The 16,639-nt window shown below is 42.5% G+C and overlaps 1 protein-coding gene across 4 annotated transcripts in view; it reads right to left on the reverse strand.

The window, feature by feature from the left end:
- Window positions 1–11,322, reverse strand: part of INTS6 (integrator complex subunit 6) — a 38,863-nt gene extending 27,541 nt beyond the window's left edge. For 3 of the 4 annotated variants that reach the window (XM_064408859.1, XM_064408862.1, XM_064408861.1), the window contains exons 1-3: window positions 10,740–11,178; window positions 10,406–10,483; window positions 9,541–9,690 (exon numbers count right to left, since the gene is read on the reverse strand). In XM_064408859.1, the coding sequence (XP_064264929.1) occupies window positions 9,541–9,690; window positions 10,406–10,483; window positions 10,740–10,850 (339 nt within the window). In that variant the 5' untranslated portion in view covers window positions 10,851–11,178. Of the gene's footprint in view, window positions 1–9,540; window positions 9,691–10,405; window positions 10,484–10,739; window positions 11,179–11,219 lie in introns of those variants that run through there. The other variant, XM_064408858.1, reaches the window with a different exon arrangement.
- Window positions 11,323–16,639: the final 5,317 nt, after the last annotated feature.

The raw sequence follows: 16,639 nt of genomic DNA on the forward strand, positions 1-16,639 counted from the left end.
ACCTGCAGTATGGACAAAGCATCCTGCCATAATACTGACATCTTTCAGCTCTCTCTACAGTACTGAAAATGGGAGGACTTGCGCTCTGTCTTTTGTTCACACTAGGCAGCTGGGACCCTACCTCACCAACAGACAGGTTTCAGGAAGAACACAGGAAAATTCATCACCTGCTAAACGTAATTTGAGAGATCACCTCACTACAACCAAAAGAAGAGAACTCTAAATCTTAAGGGGAAAACAAATGCATTCAGAAAAGCAGGTGATAGCATGTTTTAGAAGACCAAAGTGTGGTCCCAAAAATGATAAAGATCTAGCTCCTCTGTATATATAACACACCCAGGGTGAATAGAAAGATCACACTTCTTCGGCTCAGGGATGAGGGAAAGAAACAGGTTTGACAAATGCTGAAGAAGTCTTGACTGAGGCCAAAACAATAACTGTACTCTGGAAACACCAACTCTCAACACTACCACGGATTCTCCCAAATTCTCCTATGGGTTTTGCCATAGTTTCAGCTGCATAAAAGCAACATTCATAAACTGCTATTTGGCCAAAACAGCCTAATCAAAGAGTACATCACCTATATAAGCTTGTATTTATTTTGTAAGTGGAACACCAGCCAGCAGAGGGGGCACAAGTTAATAAAATCCTCATGTGAGGTGAATTGAGCAACAAGAAAACCTGAGGCATGCTCTGTTTGCATACTACCTCAAGACACACAGGAACAGGTTAACACCTCCTGTCTAAAGCTATATTTCTAAAAACCCTAAATGTTCTTGTGTCAGTACAAACAAGAAGTAATCCCTCACTGAACTCTAATTTCTTAACATGTATTCAATCCAGCAGTTGGTTCATGGTTTCTAGACACCATGGAAGCACATACTATAATTCCTTTTTTTTGCTGCAGACTGTCCATCTTTGGAAGGCTCAGCCACAAACACTGAACTGTATTATGGACACATTCCCTCCGCTATTGAAGCTAACCTTCCCCTCCACCCTCTGCCCCAGTATTCTATCTCAAATTATTTTGTCTTTTGGAGAAGACCTCAAAAACAGAGTTTGAAGAAGGTCCAGTAGAATTTATCAAGGTCTGAACCCATGTTTCTATTAACACACCATCTCTCTCCCTCCCCCCCAAAAAAATGCAAAATGATTTTCAAGCAGCAATCATTTCTCCTGCACTCCTACTCTGAAAGTCCACAAAATTGCAACAATTTTACAGAAAGGATGGCTACCAAAAAATATCTTTTCTCTATGAGGCAAGACTACAAAATCTAAAACCAGCTGTCTTCCTCCATAGACTACAGCAAGGTTATTGTAGGCAAATTAATTTCCCATGTTCTAGACAATTATTTAGTTAACTACATAACAAATACCTAAGAGTTACTATAATGCCCAAGACATGGGCTAGTCACAGTTTCTTAATTGGAAAACCTCTGTAGGATTACAAGGCAGTTACATGGTTTCAGTTTCATTTCTTACTAGCACTACAGATTAGCAGTAAATGAATTATTTGTTGCTCATACAGTGTTTGTACATACCACTGCTTGGTGGCATAAAGCTTTCTGCATTTCAGGCAACCAGGAACAAATTAAGTTATAGCCTTAAATAAAAAGAAATTTAAAGATAAATCAGTTAGCAAAAGGCTTCCAAAGCCAAACACAGTTACGACAGAGGACTTTTCCTAAGGCTGAGCCAGAGATCAAACTCCTCAGCGTATCTGTTATAGAACTAAGGGAGAATTCTTGAAACAACCATTGTGTCCATAACACAGGCTACCTAGGTTCCATTTAAGAAAAGGAAATTTAAGGTATTGAGGAAAATAAATGGAACAAAAGCAAGTAATTTGCTCCTTGGTATTTTGGACCTAGGCATTATCTCCAAAAATCTTTTTTAAAATAGCCATTTATGACTTCAATTGACTACTGAACCTCCAAACACATCACCTTAAACTAGCCATGTCCAGTCAAAGCTGTACAGCAAAAACCATTTCTACAATTAGAAATGCTAGAGACAAAACAGCTATCTGAATTGCACAAGAGACAGCAAACCCATTTTCAAAAACAAAGTCACAGAAACATATCTAAGCGTATCAGTTGCTTGCTTTGCTAAAGATTGCAAGTTTGTGTTCTATAGGCAATGATTTCATTGCATATCCACCCTGAAACATGCCACAAAAAATTCACTGTGCTTCGTATCATTTTTATAGATGCTCATAACTTTACACATTGAGTTTCCAAGTCTGGCACCGAATGAACTGCTTAAAGACTATTTAATTGCGCAACTTCAGTCATTTTGGAACTCTCTCAAAAAGTTTGTGCCAAGAACAAAAGAGGCAACTCAAATTAGCCTGAAAATGAGTTTCAATGCAAGAACAGATAATTTTGGAATACACAATCTCCATATTGAATAATACACATGTGACAACACAAGGCATGTGTTAAGGAAGCAGTTTAAGACTCTGTTCATGTTGATCAATAAAGGAATGATCTACATAGTAGATTTACTAAGACCTCAAACTTAAAACCACAAGATACTTTCATGTGCCTAAATGAGAAAGGTCCCAACATTAGTAAGTCACAGAGTTTCAAAAATCACAGGTTAATATACAGGTTTGTCCTCTTTCTTTCATTTAAGAACAGATCTAATTGAGTTTTAAATATCACATTATATAAGTGATAATTTCTTGATTAACTAGTAAGTGCTCCAATTTAGATTAAGTCCTTGGTAAGTTTCAAAAACAATTCAGTCCTTCAATCTTTCACAATTACGCCACAGTTAAAAAAAATAAAACATGCATAGAACAGGGCTTTTATACATAATGAATTCCAGCAAGTAACTAAACACTGACAAACCACATTGAAATGAAGAACAAAATGCCACCAACATTTGAAACATTTAAGTACTGATGTAATAGACATATAATGCCAGAAGGGGAAGAACTTTAACTTTTTCTTAAATTATTTACCTAAGCAGCAAAATCAACTGCAATCACAACTTGCATCTTATTTTTAAGGTAACTTACAGAAAAAGATGCACCTTATCAGTTAGTTACAGATTAATAAATGCATCACTACTGAAGTCACCTGGAATTGGATAAACAGCCAATAAGTTACAGGAGTTTTTGAAGCTATTTGAGTGAGCATAGTAAATGCAAGCTGCTAAAAATAGGTTCTATTTGAGCCTTTATAAACTTTTTCTAAGAAAAATAAAATAACACAATCCATACCAAACGTAACTTTAAAATGAGCTCAAACGACTCTGAGTTTAAGATTATTTTGGTTTTATTTCCTAAAAATATTTCTGAATGTTTTATTCCAAAAATAACTGACCTTGCCAAGCCCTGGATCAAGTCCCTAATTACAGAAGCCTTTCTGCTTCACAGCAATGACTTTACACAGCTGGTTCTGGCTCAGTCACTGCAATTCACAGACTCAGCCAGGCCTCTGCTCTCCATAGGCTGGAGAAGGGTAACAAGTCCTACAGTTGCCTGAACACTAATTGGAAGGGAAAAAACCTAATCAAAATACACACCAACAAGGAGAAACGACAGAGCTGTTTACAAAAATCTCCCCACAATTTAGGGGTTAATAATCTAGAGTACTGATAAGCTGACTAAAAGTAGCTTACTGACCTATGAACACAGAGCAATTCTTCATAATAACTTCCTGAAGACTCCCCCACAATTCCTTCCTGGAGTTTATCACCACAACAGCAGGAGCAACTTAGGTGTTCTAAACCAATACAGTTCAGTCCAGTTTATTAATGTCACTGATCAATCACTGACTTGTTTTACTACGTGAAGTCACACAACTTGAAGCAAGGTTAGTGCAACTATGAACCCACAAGAGGCCACAAGGTCCAGAGCAGAGATCTAGGCTGAGTTTGCCTTACAGACAGATGCATACAATCAAGGTGGCATTCTGGGATTCAAAGCTGGGAGGGCAGAACTGTTGCAATAGAGATGCCCACTTTTCACTCATTCTGTATACTGAGCATCAGGAAACCCTGTAAGTGCCCTACATGAATCCAATGACATACTTTGTATTTATTCAATGTACCTGGACAAAACACACAGTGTACACAAATAAATTATGAATGATTATGTTATGGCACTGCCCCTTCCATATCAAATTTGTTTGAAGTATCCTCTTTCGGCTACTGGAACAGATTGATGAAATTGTTTTCATTGGAAAAAATGAAGTACTTAATGAAAGGTTCAAATTCTTGAAAAACATACTGAATTGGAACTAGACAAGTAATTTTTAAAACATTTAAGACTTTTGCTGAACTTGGTTGTACTGGGAAGACTAAAGGCCAAGCAGTTCCACATCACAAAAAAAACACCTTAGCAGTGCCTGCTGTAGGTCTCACTAGAAGATATTCTAAAACAAGGACAGCATGTTTAAAGGTTATGGTCTAAAAGGTGTAAGTTCAAACCAATATGCTTAATTTCATCACACAGCAGATGAGAATGGTTGATTTTTACCAGCACTTCACATACAGATCTATGACATCAGCAGGCATACAGGTTCATGTTAAATCCATTGCCATTCCACAGAAAATATCAGACTGTGAGAAAGCTTCTCATATTTCTGCCATTATTACACTTACACTTGTGATGTTTACTACTGTCTGAAATGGTCCTATTTGGTTTTTTTGGGGGGAGGGGGGCAAAAAAAAGAGACCAGGAGAGCTACTCTGGAAGTGTAAATCTCTGCCTCTACCAACATGAGAGGCAGACTGCATGTGCAACCGTGCCAGCATGACAAAGCAGGAAATGCTAACCTAAACTTTGGTTCCAAATTTGGAGGCACATGCAGCACAGGCCATTTCAGTGCAGTACATAATGATCCCAAAATACCAAGACAGAAGCCATACAAAAAGTATTTTGACTTTTGAGAGTAACAAAATTCAGTAACAATCCTCAAAAGTCTCTTAGGAAAATAAAACTGCTCAACAATTTAAAGAAAACAGAACATATCACTGCAGGAAGCATACTGTAGTCCATGTTAGGGAACAGGATCTTTTTCACATTGATTTTTGTGGTTTTATAAGCTCAGGAAACCCTAGACAAGCATACAGGCAAGCAGTCAACCTAGAATGTGTGACTTCAAGCTGTCTTGTGTCTACAAGTGTGATTAGACATTATCTCCTAGGTACACTGTGTACCTGTATTTGGAGTAACACAGTATTTAAGCCATTGCGGCAAAGCACCCTGAACTTACAGACCAGTGCCAAATTTTACTGTGGAAACAAATCAGCAATTCTGCTACTGTAGCTATAAATGGGTCTAAACCTATACTAAGAAAGAACTATAAAGTAGCAGCTAACCTCAGATTGTGTCATTTGATGGTGATTCATGGCATAACCAAAACACTTGGAAAAAACTTAAGTTATTTAAAAACAATGCCATCATGTGCAGGATACCTTCCAACTTCCAACTCTGAGTGCATTCTTAAAAAATATTCTTTATTAGTTGAATTCCATATGGATTTTAGTTTTTTCCTCAAAAGACTTTAGTTATGCTTCTGTTCATATGTGATATATACTGCAGAATTAAAGGCTTTCACCAAGACTGTACACAGCCTGGTAAGTCACCCAAACAGTGTTTCTTGTGCTAATCTAAATCCACGCAGCATCTTATCACTGTGAATGGAAAGCACCTAGTCTAAATCCATTTGGTTTAGACACATTAGTTGACTTTTCTGTTTCAGAGCAACAAAGTTAGCATGTGCTTTTGTTACATTAGATTCGTTTAGAAGTCAAACTCATCTCATAGCAGTAGTAATGCTGCTGAAAAATATGCAAGATACTCTAGTGAATTAAAAAACTCATAAAAAGCTTGTATTATTGAAAAGCATTTGCTATATTTAGTATTAAAACAATTTCATCCTGAAAAAAATAGTAAAAATACTTTGAAATCCATTCAGTTAAGTGTATTTTATCCTCCCAAACCTTATTCTATGCAATACTGCTGAAAAAAAACAGTAAGAGACTTTCATCATTCTACAAGTAAGAGGCAATGTGAAACACGGTATCAATAAATCAGAATATTAGCAATCTCAAGCATCCGCTGGATTCCAGCTTTGGTAGAGCTACGTTGGTCTTTGGCATGTATCAAAACACCATTGATACATATTTTACCCACCTCAGATCCAGTGCCTAGTGTCAGAAACCTCACTACAAACTGCAAGTAACTGAAGTTGATGGCTCATTTCAACCATTTGTTTACATTTTCACTCTACTGTAACAGCAGTTACATTTTGAATGCTTTCTGTTTCCACAGAAACATCTATCAGTATTTAACCTTTCTATCAACTAAAACAAGCTGCACATTTGCTATACTCAAAACTATTTGGTTAAATTGTGACTACTCAAGTCCTGCTGAACAAGCCATAGCTACAAGACCTAAGAGCATATTGCAAGAGGACAAAAAACCTGCCAGTGAAAGGCTTGGTATTTCAGACTACCTGAAATAATGGAAAAGCTGAACTGGAGAAAATAAGAAGGCAATTATCTAATTGTAAACTGGGCTAATGAAGTACAATATTTTGTGTGATGGGACAGTAAACCCTTACTGAACTTGATGTGTTTAAACTGATTTCTTCCTGGAGACATCCAAATGTTACATTTTTTCCTAAGCTCTCCATAAAAATGCAGGTGAAAAGGATCACTATTTTTAGTGAATGCTAAAAGCTGACACTGTATTTGAAGGTTTATTCTTCTGCTATCATAATCATAACAAAGCATACTAAAGGGGAAAAAACATATTTGATCCAAGCAGTACAATATTGCAATTATCAATCTGAATGTGCTGCAAAAGTTTAAGGAACAGCCACCTTAAAATGTGTACTTTTCAAAACCATTTTTTCTCAACAAAAGCCTCCAAAACAATTGGATCTAGCAACCCCTCAGTAAGAAAATAATTTAAAAAGCCCTACCATAGCATTTATATAAGAAATAGCTAATGAAAAAATCTTCCAGGCTTTTGACAATCTAAGTGTGTTGACAGTGTCCTTTAAGATCTAAATGTGAGATCTTGTGATTAGCTGATCACATGGTAACTCAATCACTGCATATGCAGTATGATAAATACTCGTAATAAAAATCCAAACATTAATGCAGCAAGAAAATATGAAGCAGATTTTCCCCAACTCTAGAATGACCATTCAGCCATCATCCTTGTTCAGCAGATCAGCTGATGGAGAACTCTGGTCAACTCTGCAAGAAACTGAGTCACTCTGCCATTTAAACCAACAGTTCACACTCAGCAGGCGAACAAGATGACACTGGTGGAGAGATAACCAGACAATCCCATCAGGCTTGTATCGTGTCTTGTCAATAGCATGTGTAAGAAAAGTCTGGTTTACAATTTGTTTTTGTGTAACAAGTGGACCTTGGCAAATATCTTAGAAGTTTGTCAATACACCAAAATACAAGCCTGACAGTCAAAAGATTTTTAGCCAGAGAAATTTCCCACAGAATATTAATCAGTTTGGATTTTATTACGTCACATAGTTCCACACTTCAGATGGTATGTTGCTATTTTTCATAAAATTATCTTCTGTTACTCTGACATACTCAGTCTTCAAATATCTGCCTGCTATATTTCAGTTAATTACTGTTTTATAGTGTTACTATTTGTAGCTGCTTTAGAAAAAAGTTAATGAGCAATTTATGTTCTGAGTGAAAACTATTTAAAATGCAACTGAGCATTCTGGCCACTTTTATTTTCCTGGATTTTTAAGTTTCTCATACTATGTATGGTTAAACAGTGATTTGTCTGGACTGAATTTTAGGTGGTAGACAAAAGTAACAGGACAATGACAGGCTATCAAGCCATAGTTTCAAAGACCACTGTGAAGATGAAGACAATTAGCTGCCCTAGAGCTCATCCTGCAAATGCTGAATGATCAGTTAAATGTTGTGGAATTTGATTTATTTTTTAAAAATTGCTATTTTGGTTAGAATAGCCAAAATGGGAACGCTTTGACTTTAGCAGCAGATAACCTGCCACTTGCAATAGAGTCATCTACTTTCACAGATGCTAAAAAGAGTTAGAGTTTCTATTTAGTCACCTGACTGCACACTGTGAATACCTCTTCAACAGCCAGCTCCACATGTGGAATGGAGCAAAAATGTGCTTAAGTGACAGTAGGTTCAAGCCCAGAGAGGCTTACAACCAGAACAGATCAGACAAAGAAAAAGTCATTGCTTCACAGGCAAAAGAGCAGCTGTTGCAGCAATGAACACTACTAGCAAGTCAAAACAATCATGAAAACTCAACTGCCTACTTGAGTAGTTGATCACAGCTAGCTCACTTCGAGAATTATTTGACATGGGTTTAATTAGAATAATTATCAGTAGCAATGGAAAAGAGCAATAGTCGGTGTATGGGCCTACAGGGGTTAAGTGTTCAAGAATATAGCTCCTGTAACTAAACAAAAACACCAGAAAAATGGGAAAATTACACACAGATGTATGAGGACATCAGATGGCCATAGGAAAAAAAACCCATGTGTGGAACTAGCCCTTTTTAAAGTTTTATCACTTAACAGGCATTTTTAAAATGTTTAGGCTCACTTGATGATCTCATGGTAAAGCCAGACAATGCACCATGACAAATTTCCTTCATAAACCCATGTGGCATGTTATCACAACCTCTGCTTAGACTGGGAAATAGTGGGGGAAGAAGGGGGACTTATGTTCACAACCACATTCCCTTGTTAAATACCAAGAGCAGTACTAAGTACTAATCCTCAGATAGTGGACACAATTACATGAGAATAACAAACAAAAAGGGGAGATTCAAGTTAGTATGCCCCACATGTAAAGTCCTAATAGCATCCTTCATGTGAAACAAATCCAGGCTTTGATCCAGCAGCAGAAAGAACTCTGAGTCCTAAAGCACGCTGTTTAACCTACAATGTCTGTATTTTAGGAGCTCATACTAATGAGCATGAGAATGCTGGCCCACACCAAAAAACTGTTTTAAAGGGATAGTCGAGATAGAGACATTAAAAAAAGCACAGCTTCTCGTGGCTCTGATACAACAGGCAGGTTCATAAAAATACATGTATGCAGAGAAATGTTGTGGTAAACTCACTGGAAAGAAAGTGTTTTGAAAAAGTGCTCCTTCCAGTACTTTTGGATATGCAGTGTTGTTAGAAAAATGGCTCATCTCCCACACTGTTCAGCACTGTACAGAGAAAGCAAAGTTTTCACAACCCTATGAGGCTCACCAGCTAAGGTACTGAACACAGACTCAACAAAAAAAGGGGAAAATTTGAACTGAAAAGGTCAACTTGGAGGCTGTATCACAGCTTAAAAACTGAGAAATTACTGAAATTGAAGAATAAAAGTTGGGTACCAAATTCACGGGCTGTATTTCTTCAAGGTAGTCGAGTTCTGCTTAATTTTTGAAGAAGCCCCCATATTGAATATTCCATGAAGATGCCACTTTGGACAACTAGTTAATTGCTGTCTCTGGGAAGTTTTGTGTTTTAAGATTTTTCCACCTAGTAACAGTCAACCTACCTGCCCATAGTTGTCTATGCCAGTTACTAATCTATTTAAGTTTAATAAATCAAAAGCTGTCCTTAGGGACTGGCCAAGAGTCGTAAGTCCTTCAGCTTGAAGGTTTTTCAGTTCATTCATAAACGTTGCATGGTTTTCCTTCCAGCCAGCCTGCAAAGGGAAATGTGAAAAGATTTATTCTGCAGATACGAGTTTTGCCTTCCTGTTAGGCTACAAAGAGCCTCCCCTGCTACATGCAGCTCACCACAAATGATAATAAAACACCTCAGAAGTTAGTATTTGATGTTGCTTCAAAAAGCCTGAAATTATACACTTCTCTTAATCCTTAGAACTCCCCATATACCAAACGAGCATTTTTGCTTTGTTCCACGGGACAGATTTCTTTGGTGACACCGGTGCCCGAACCTTAAAGAGTTATTTACCCCACCCTCCCGGAGCCCTGCAGATGGAAGCCAACTGCGCTGTGAAGCGACCTCCAACAGGTTCACCGTCCTGTGTCATGTGGACCCACCGCCCCCTTCCCCGCGTGCCCCCCCGCCGCGGCGGGGCCAGGGAAGTGCCGTCCCCTTCCGAGTCCGGGGCTCTCCGGGCTGAAGTCGGTGCTTCCCCCGGCTCGCCCCTTCCCAGCCGAACTCTCCCTGGAGTTGCTGTCACTTCTCCCAAGTTGAATAAATATCCCCCACAGTTCATTGCTGCTCGCACACACCGCACAGGGGAAAAGCGTCGGCCATGTTGATGTCAGCGCCGCCGCCGGAGCCCGTGTGTGCCGCGCTGCCCGGGACCGCCGGCAGCCGGGGCGCGGCGGGCGGGGGGCGGACGGGCCGGAAGGAGGCCGGGGAGGAGGAGGGGGGTGAGCGGGGGTTACCTTGATAGCGTAGGGAGGCTCCTCGAAAGTGACCAGCATGTACCTGTCTCCCCTGCTGGCCGGGTCCCGGGCTCGGAGCTGCGGCGCGGGGGACAAAGCAGAGGGTGAGCCGAGAGGCGGCGCCGCCGCCGGAGCCCCCCGGCCCGGCCCGGCCCTCCCTTCCCTTCCCCTCCCTGCCCGCACACACACGCACTCTCTCGCTCTCTCTCCCGCCCGCCCGCGCCCCGCGCCCCCGGCCCAGGCAGCCCCCCGCTCCCTGCCGCCCCCTCCCCTCCCCGCGCAGCCACTCTCGCTCGCTTTCTCTCGCCTCCTCTCGCAAGGCAGAGCCCGGTACCTTCATGAAAGTCTCTACAGCGCCTTTGGCTATGTCCAGATAGGTGGTGCCCAGATGGGTGCGCTGGTTCATGGAGGCGGACGTGTCTATCAGGAAGAGTAAGATGGGCATAGTGCGGAGGGGCCGGCGGCCGGACGGCTACATGGACAGCGGGCGGGGGGCTGAGGGGAGAACCGTCGGGGGGAGGTGAGGGGAAGGGGGGGGAAGAGAGAGAGAAGACGGGGGACGGGAGAGGAGTAAGTGGCTGTGAGTGCTGTGCACGGGGAAGGGCGCCTCCCCGCTGCCCCTCTGCCGAGGCGGGGGGGAAGGGGGGGCAGCCCTGCCTGCCCTGCCCTCCTTTGTGTGAGGGGCCTGCTCAGCCCAACACAGGCTGGTTTATGAGGGAGAGGCGGATAGGGCTGCGCTGCTGGCTAACCTTCCCCCCACCACCACCTTCCTCCTCCACCGCCGCCCGCCCTCCCCTCCCCCTGTTGATGTTACTCAGAAGTTTCAGGCGGAGCAGCCGCAGCCCCGCTACCCCGGCACTTTCTCGCTCTGACTGAGGCGCTTCCTCGCTCGCCTCCCGTTTTTAAGGCAGCCTGGGTAGGTCGGCCCCGCCCCTCAAGGACACGTCCCCGTCCCACGTGACTACCTCCCGGCTCCACCATAGGGCCCCGGTAACCGCTCCTTAGCATATTCAAATCGGCGGGGCGGGGCGGCCGCAGCCGGCGGGGGCGCGGGCGGCGGGGGCGCGCAGGCGCAGCGGCGGGCGGGCCGGGGGACGCGGGGCCGGGCGGGCAGCGCCGGCGCTCCCGAGGGTGCGCTCCCGGGGGTGCGCTCCCGGCGCCGCGGGTGCGGAGGGGCACACGGACGGGGAGAGGCGTCTGTCGCCGCCGCCGCCCCTCTCGCTGAGCTGTTTCGAGGGCTGCGGGGTGACGCGTCCCTCGGGGCAGCGCCCTGCCCGACCCGCCCGCTCGGGGAGGGCGAGGGCGGCCCCTGGGGAGCGCCGGGCCGGGCCGGGGCGGTAACTCCGGCGCTGGCGGCTGGTCGCCGCCCGGAGCGGCGGGTGAGTCACGGGGGTGGGAAGGAAGGAAAGAAGGAGGGAGGGACGAGGGCGGGCGCTGCCCCCGCCCCGTCTGCGGGCGCCGCCGCTCTCCTTGAGGCTGCGGGCACATCCGCACCTGCCCCCGCAGCGGGTGCTGTCCCCTGCGGGACCGGGGGAGTGCCGCAGGGCCCCGGGTGACCTGTGCGGCAGCCGCATGCCCGCGGAGCCCCGCCGGCCCCGGTGCCGAAGGAGCGGGGGAATCGCTCCTCGAGGGAACTGCGCTCCTGGCAGGCAGCCCAGGGGTCGCGTGTCTTGCCCACTGGGTTTAGGATGGAGATGACGGTCCGGTAACGTTTTGATGGTGAATTCCCAAAGACATGGTCTGGCCTTTCACTCGATCCTTATGGGGAAAAAAAATTGGCTAGCCTTAGCTGTGACCTTTTTCCTTCCATGCGAGCAGTGATTAATACTAAGGTTTCAGTCATCCATGCAAAGGCACTCCAAATTTACTTCTTATAACTCTTATAATTATGGACTGTTCCTAACCAATTAATGACAAAGATCTCTGTTCTCAGTTTTTTGGCAATTTGTTAGGATTTGGTTTGGTTTTTTTCTCCTCCTGCAATTGAGTCTGCTGTTTCTGCTCACAGCGTTGGAGCAGTAACTCCAGAGCCATTTCTTAGCATAATCTATTCAGGAGAATGCTCTGTTTCCTATCTGACTGATTTTTTTTTTCTCCATGATCCAGCTGATGTGCTTCTACAGCTGCTGATCTAGAAGTTTTAAAACCACTGTGCTCCTTCCTTCTCCCAAGATAAAATTGGCAGTGTTCTGGCTTGATTCGTCTTGGTCTTCCAGGCAAGATTTGTGTCTTGTTAGGCAAGGGCTTGATTTGGCTTTTTTATTATCTTCTTTTTAAGACTAATGGAAGATTAGCATTTCTAGGAAGAGAGAGGGATAGAATCACATTTCCATTGCAAATTGGTATGCATTCTTATGCCTTCAAGCAGCTTATTTTGGCTTTCCTTTTGGTGCTGCACCTGTGACCTGTGCTGTCCTTTCTTAGGCTTTGAGGTGAAATCAAGGACACTTCCTTTCAGCCCAGTTTACCATTCAAGGATATATTAAAATATCTTCAATCTTAAGGAATCTGGGAGAGCTGGGAAGGAATCTTTGCAGTTGGTGCGGGCCAAAATACAGCAACTTTGGCAGTAACTTCTTTTACTGTGATTATTTCTCACTGTGGGTCGTGCTGCACTTGGTGAGATTGGCCAAGCTCATGTGTACCCGGTGGCTCTTGAGCTGCTTGAATCTTTCCAGCAGTTCAGTGTTAGAGCTCTAGCAGTGGTGTTGGGTCTCATGACCTGCAGCAAGGCTGTTCTGGTACAGGTTCTACTGTTTAATCTGAATCCCTTCCTGTCAGAGAAATAACAGCAGGTCCCACAGAGGCCACATTGCTGGGTTACCCTGGAATCCATCTGCATGCCAGTCCCTGTTACACAATAAAACATTTGGACTATCAGATAGGCTTGGTGTATAGTCATTTTCTCTCCTCAGAGGTGTTTTGGGACACCTTCTGTCCCCTCAGGTCCCCAAAGAAAGCTAAAGGATCTTCTGCAGCTCCTAATGTAAGCAAGACTGGCTGCTGGAAGAGTAGTAATTGTCCCCGTAAGGTGGTGGGATTCAAGTTGTAGGCTGCAGTGCTGCTTAAGCAAATCACACCTTATAATTAGTAATTTCATTTGGGAGTAATGTTGACTGAGTGTATCATGATGGCCTTTAATTGGCTAGATTTCTGAGATAGGCACATTGTTCAGACATGCCACGTTCTCTCTGTATGTCGCTGATATTTCATTGACCATCCTAATAAAATCATCATCACTTTTATGTGTAAAACATCATGCGTCTTCTTGGGGAACATCTGAAAAATGGGAAACTTCTGGAGTGGTTCCTCCTCCAAAGTGCTGGAAAAGAGGCATTTTAGAGTCCTTGTCGTACCAAGAAAATGTCATGGTGAAAGGCAGCCTGAACCATGAAGACGTTGCATAAATCCTGGAAGGTCATTTGGAATTTTTATGTTTTGTTGCCAGTAAATGAGGAGAGATCAGCTAAAAAGCCATGTTCATTCGTGCTGGTAGAATCAGTTATAAACCAGCATGGATTCTGGATCAACTTTGAAAATTGCAAGCTGTAGGCATGATGTAACTGTCTTGCCAGTGCAAGAGGAAGGTGACACCGAAGCAGCTGGCCCTGCTCTACCTCTTCTTCCCTCAGCCCTGGTAATTATCACTGATGGAAGAGTCCCAAAGAAAAAAACTCACACACAGTTCTGATGGGATTTACACAAGGGACTAATTTACTATGCTTTTCTGTATGTTTTTTGCTGTTACCTTTGAGGCCATTTGGAGCATTCAGTGCTTCCTGCTCCTGTGCATCTGACTTTAGACCCTGCTATAGGGCAGAACCACGGCTGGGTGTGTGTTGTCTGTGGCAGGCATTGGTACTTTGCTGCTGGGAGCAGGCCAATTTGATTAATACTGGGAAAGATTCTTTCAAAGACAGGTAATCAACCCAAGCCTTAAGTGTGCATCAGTCTCTTGATGTGAGAGTCATAATGGCTGGTACTGCCATCAGAGTCGCATTTATAAATCTGTGTGGGAGAATGGCTGCAAAGGAACAAACCCCAGTGATATTAGTGCTTATGCTCATTACTGCCAGAGCTGACACAGCTGAGCAGAGAGAGTGAAGCTGCCACTGAAAATAGATGCATCTTTCTTTTACTTTTTTTTTTTTTTAATATGTTGGGCAAAGTGACACCCCGTGCACAGTCCAAATGAGCCAGTTATACCTTTTCTTCTGAGTCAAGATGAATGATTTCAGTAAGCTTCTGGCTGGAAGAACACTCTTGCTGTCCTCATGATGCAAATATTCCACCTACTTCCATACAGGTTTGTATTTCTTGTACAGGCATGAGGAAGCATGAATGTATGTATATGTATGTCTAAGAATATTTGTTTTCTCATCTTCGGAGAATAGGTGTTGTCCATTTGGGGATAAATAAGTTGGTATTGAAGGTGCAGATTTATTTTACATTTGAATGCTAAGTCAATAAACCGAAAATCAAACATAAGTGTAAAAATATACCTAAAAAACTCCATCATATGAAAAGAGCTGAAGAACATTTTTCTGTCATTTGCTGTTACTGTGTTTTTCCTTAAATAGCTTCTTCTCCAAGTTGATGTTTTTTAAGATTTTTGTTGTATTATCACATAGCATTGGCTTTATTTTGTCCTAAACTTCAGGCTTGAATGGAAGATGTTGTGTTAATCACCTTCAAGCAGTTCTGAGAACTAAAACTGATAACCTGTTATTTTAGTTGTTTTTCTTCTGAATATGGAATTATTTTCATAAAGAAAATTTCCAGATTTTAGTAAGTCCAGGTCCTAATGATACAGGGAATTTTTTCCAAGCTTCCTTTAGAGTACAGTTCTGTAGCTTTTTAGATTGTCATTATTAAATGCTTCCCCCCATATTTAACAGTTATGTTTTCCACTTCCTAATTTAATTCTACTGCATGTCATTAAAACATATTTCTTTATACAGCATTCTGAGTTTCAATTTATCTTTTAATACTTGTGTCCTCTTTTTTTTAAGTCTTCCTTTGGCTATGTTCTGTGCATTCAACTCACTTGCTTTTGCTACAAATAAAATTTTATTGCTTACTTGGCTCACATACATAGCAACATATATTGTTGGGGGGTTTTTGTTTTGTCCTGTTGGGTTTTTTTACTGGTTTCAATGCAGGGGGGTTTGACCCTAATTTTTTTTTCCTCTTCCTGAAATCCTTACCAAAGATAAACTGATTTAATCTTATCATTCAGGTAGCCTAGGTAAACAGAAAACTTTTTTTTTAGTGTATATTCTAAGGACTTGAATGAGGATGCAAGATTTGCAGAGGCGGCTGCCTTCCTTTGAAACTAGCACCTTTTAGAAGCCTGTACTTTGGGTTCCCTAGCACCAGAATACAGTGAAAGTACATCTCTCTGCAGAACAATGACCTCTAAAAGAAGTGGCATTCTGGCTTCTCTTGGCCCATCTTCAAACACAGCCTCTTTTTCATTGTCCATCCACTGGGAAACCCAGAGGATAGTCTTTGAAGCTTCCTAGGGATTTTTGTATTCCCCACCACCCCTCCAGTCATCCAAATCCCTTGCTGTTTCTTGGCCTGGGAGTTGGAACCGCAGTGAAGAACAGTGTACCATCCAGGGGAAGAACAGTTAATGTGGAAGTGCAAGGAAATGGGCACAACAGGAGTTTGATAGAGCTTGTTTCCTAACTGTGCAGACTGAATGTAGGTACTGAGAGACTTAATTTCATGAGTATTTGTGAAGTACTTAGGTACTTCCAAATAAAGTTATGATGGAAGTGCACAGTACAATTCTTTTCAGAGAAAAAAACCTGATCTCTTTGAGGTTGCTTTACTGTGACAGCAGAATTCAGTCAGTTAATGATAGAGGTTGCAAGGCACCTGAATCGAAGATGAGACTTTTGTCATTAAATAAACTGTGTTTAATACATCCTTTTTCTTTACTCTTATGGTCATAGATTGAAAGGTCTTCTCGACTATGCATTGTCTTCATATGTATTTAACAGCATTTAACAGAGAAAGACTTCTCCTCTTTGGTACCATGGAAGAATATTAAATATAATATGGAAAAAGCTACTTAAACTTTTCAAAATTACAGATGCAATAAGGTAGCACACATGAGAATTCAAATAGATTTACAGTTCTTATCTATCCTTCCTGATGTGTTACATTGCTTTTTTCACATAAGTTAGGGTTCTGGTCAAGAACAAAGCCCTGTCTCAGCTCTGG

Source organism: Passer domesticus, chromosome 2 (assembly GCF_036417665.1).
Source record: "Passer domesticus isolate bPasDom1 chromosome 2, bPasDom1.hap1, whole genome shotgun sequence".
Taxonomy (NCBI): Eukaryota; Metazoa; Chordata; class Aves; order Passeriformes; family Passeridae; genus Passer; species Passer domesticus.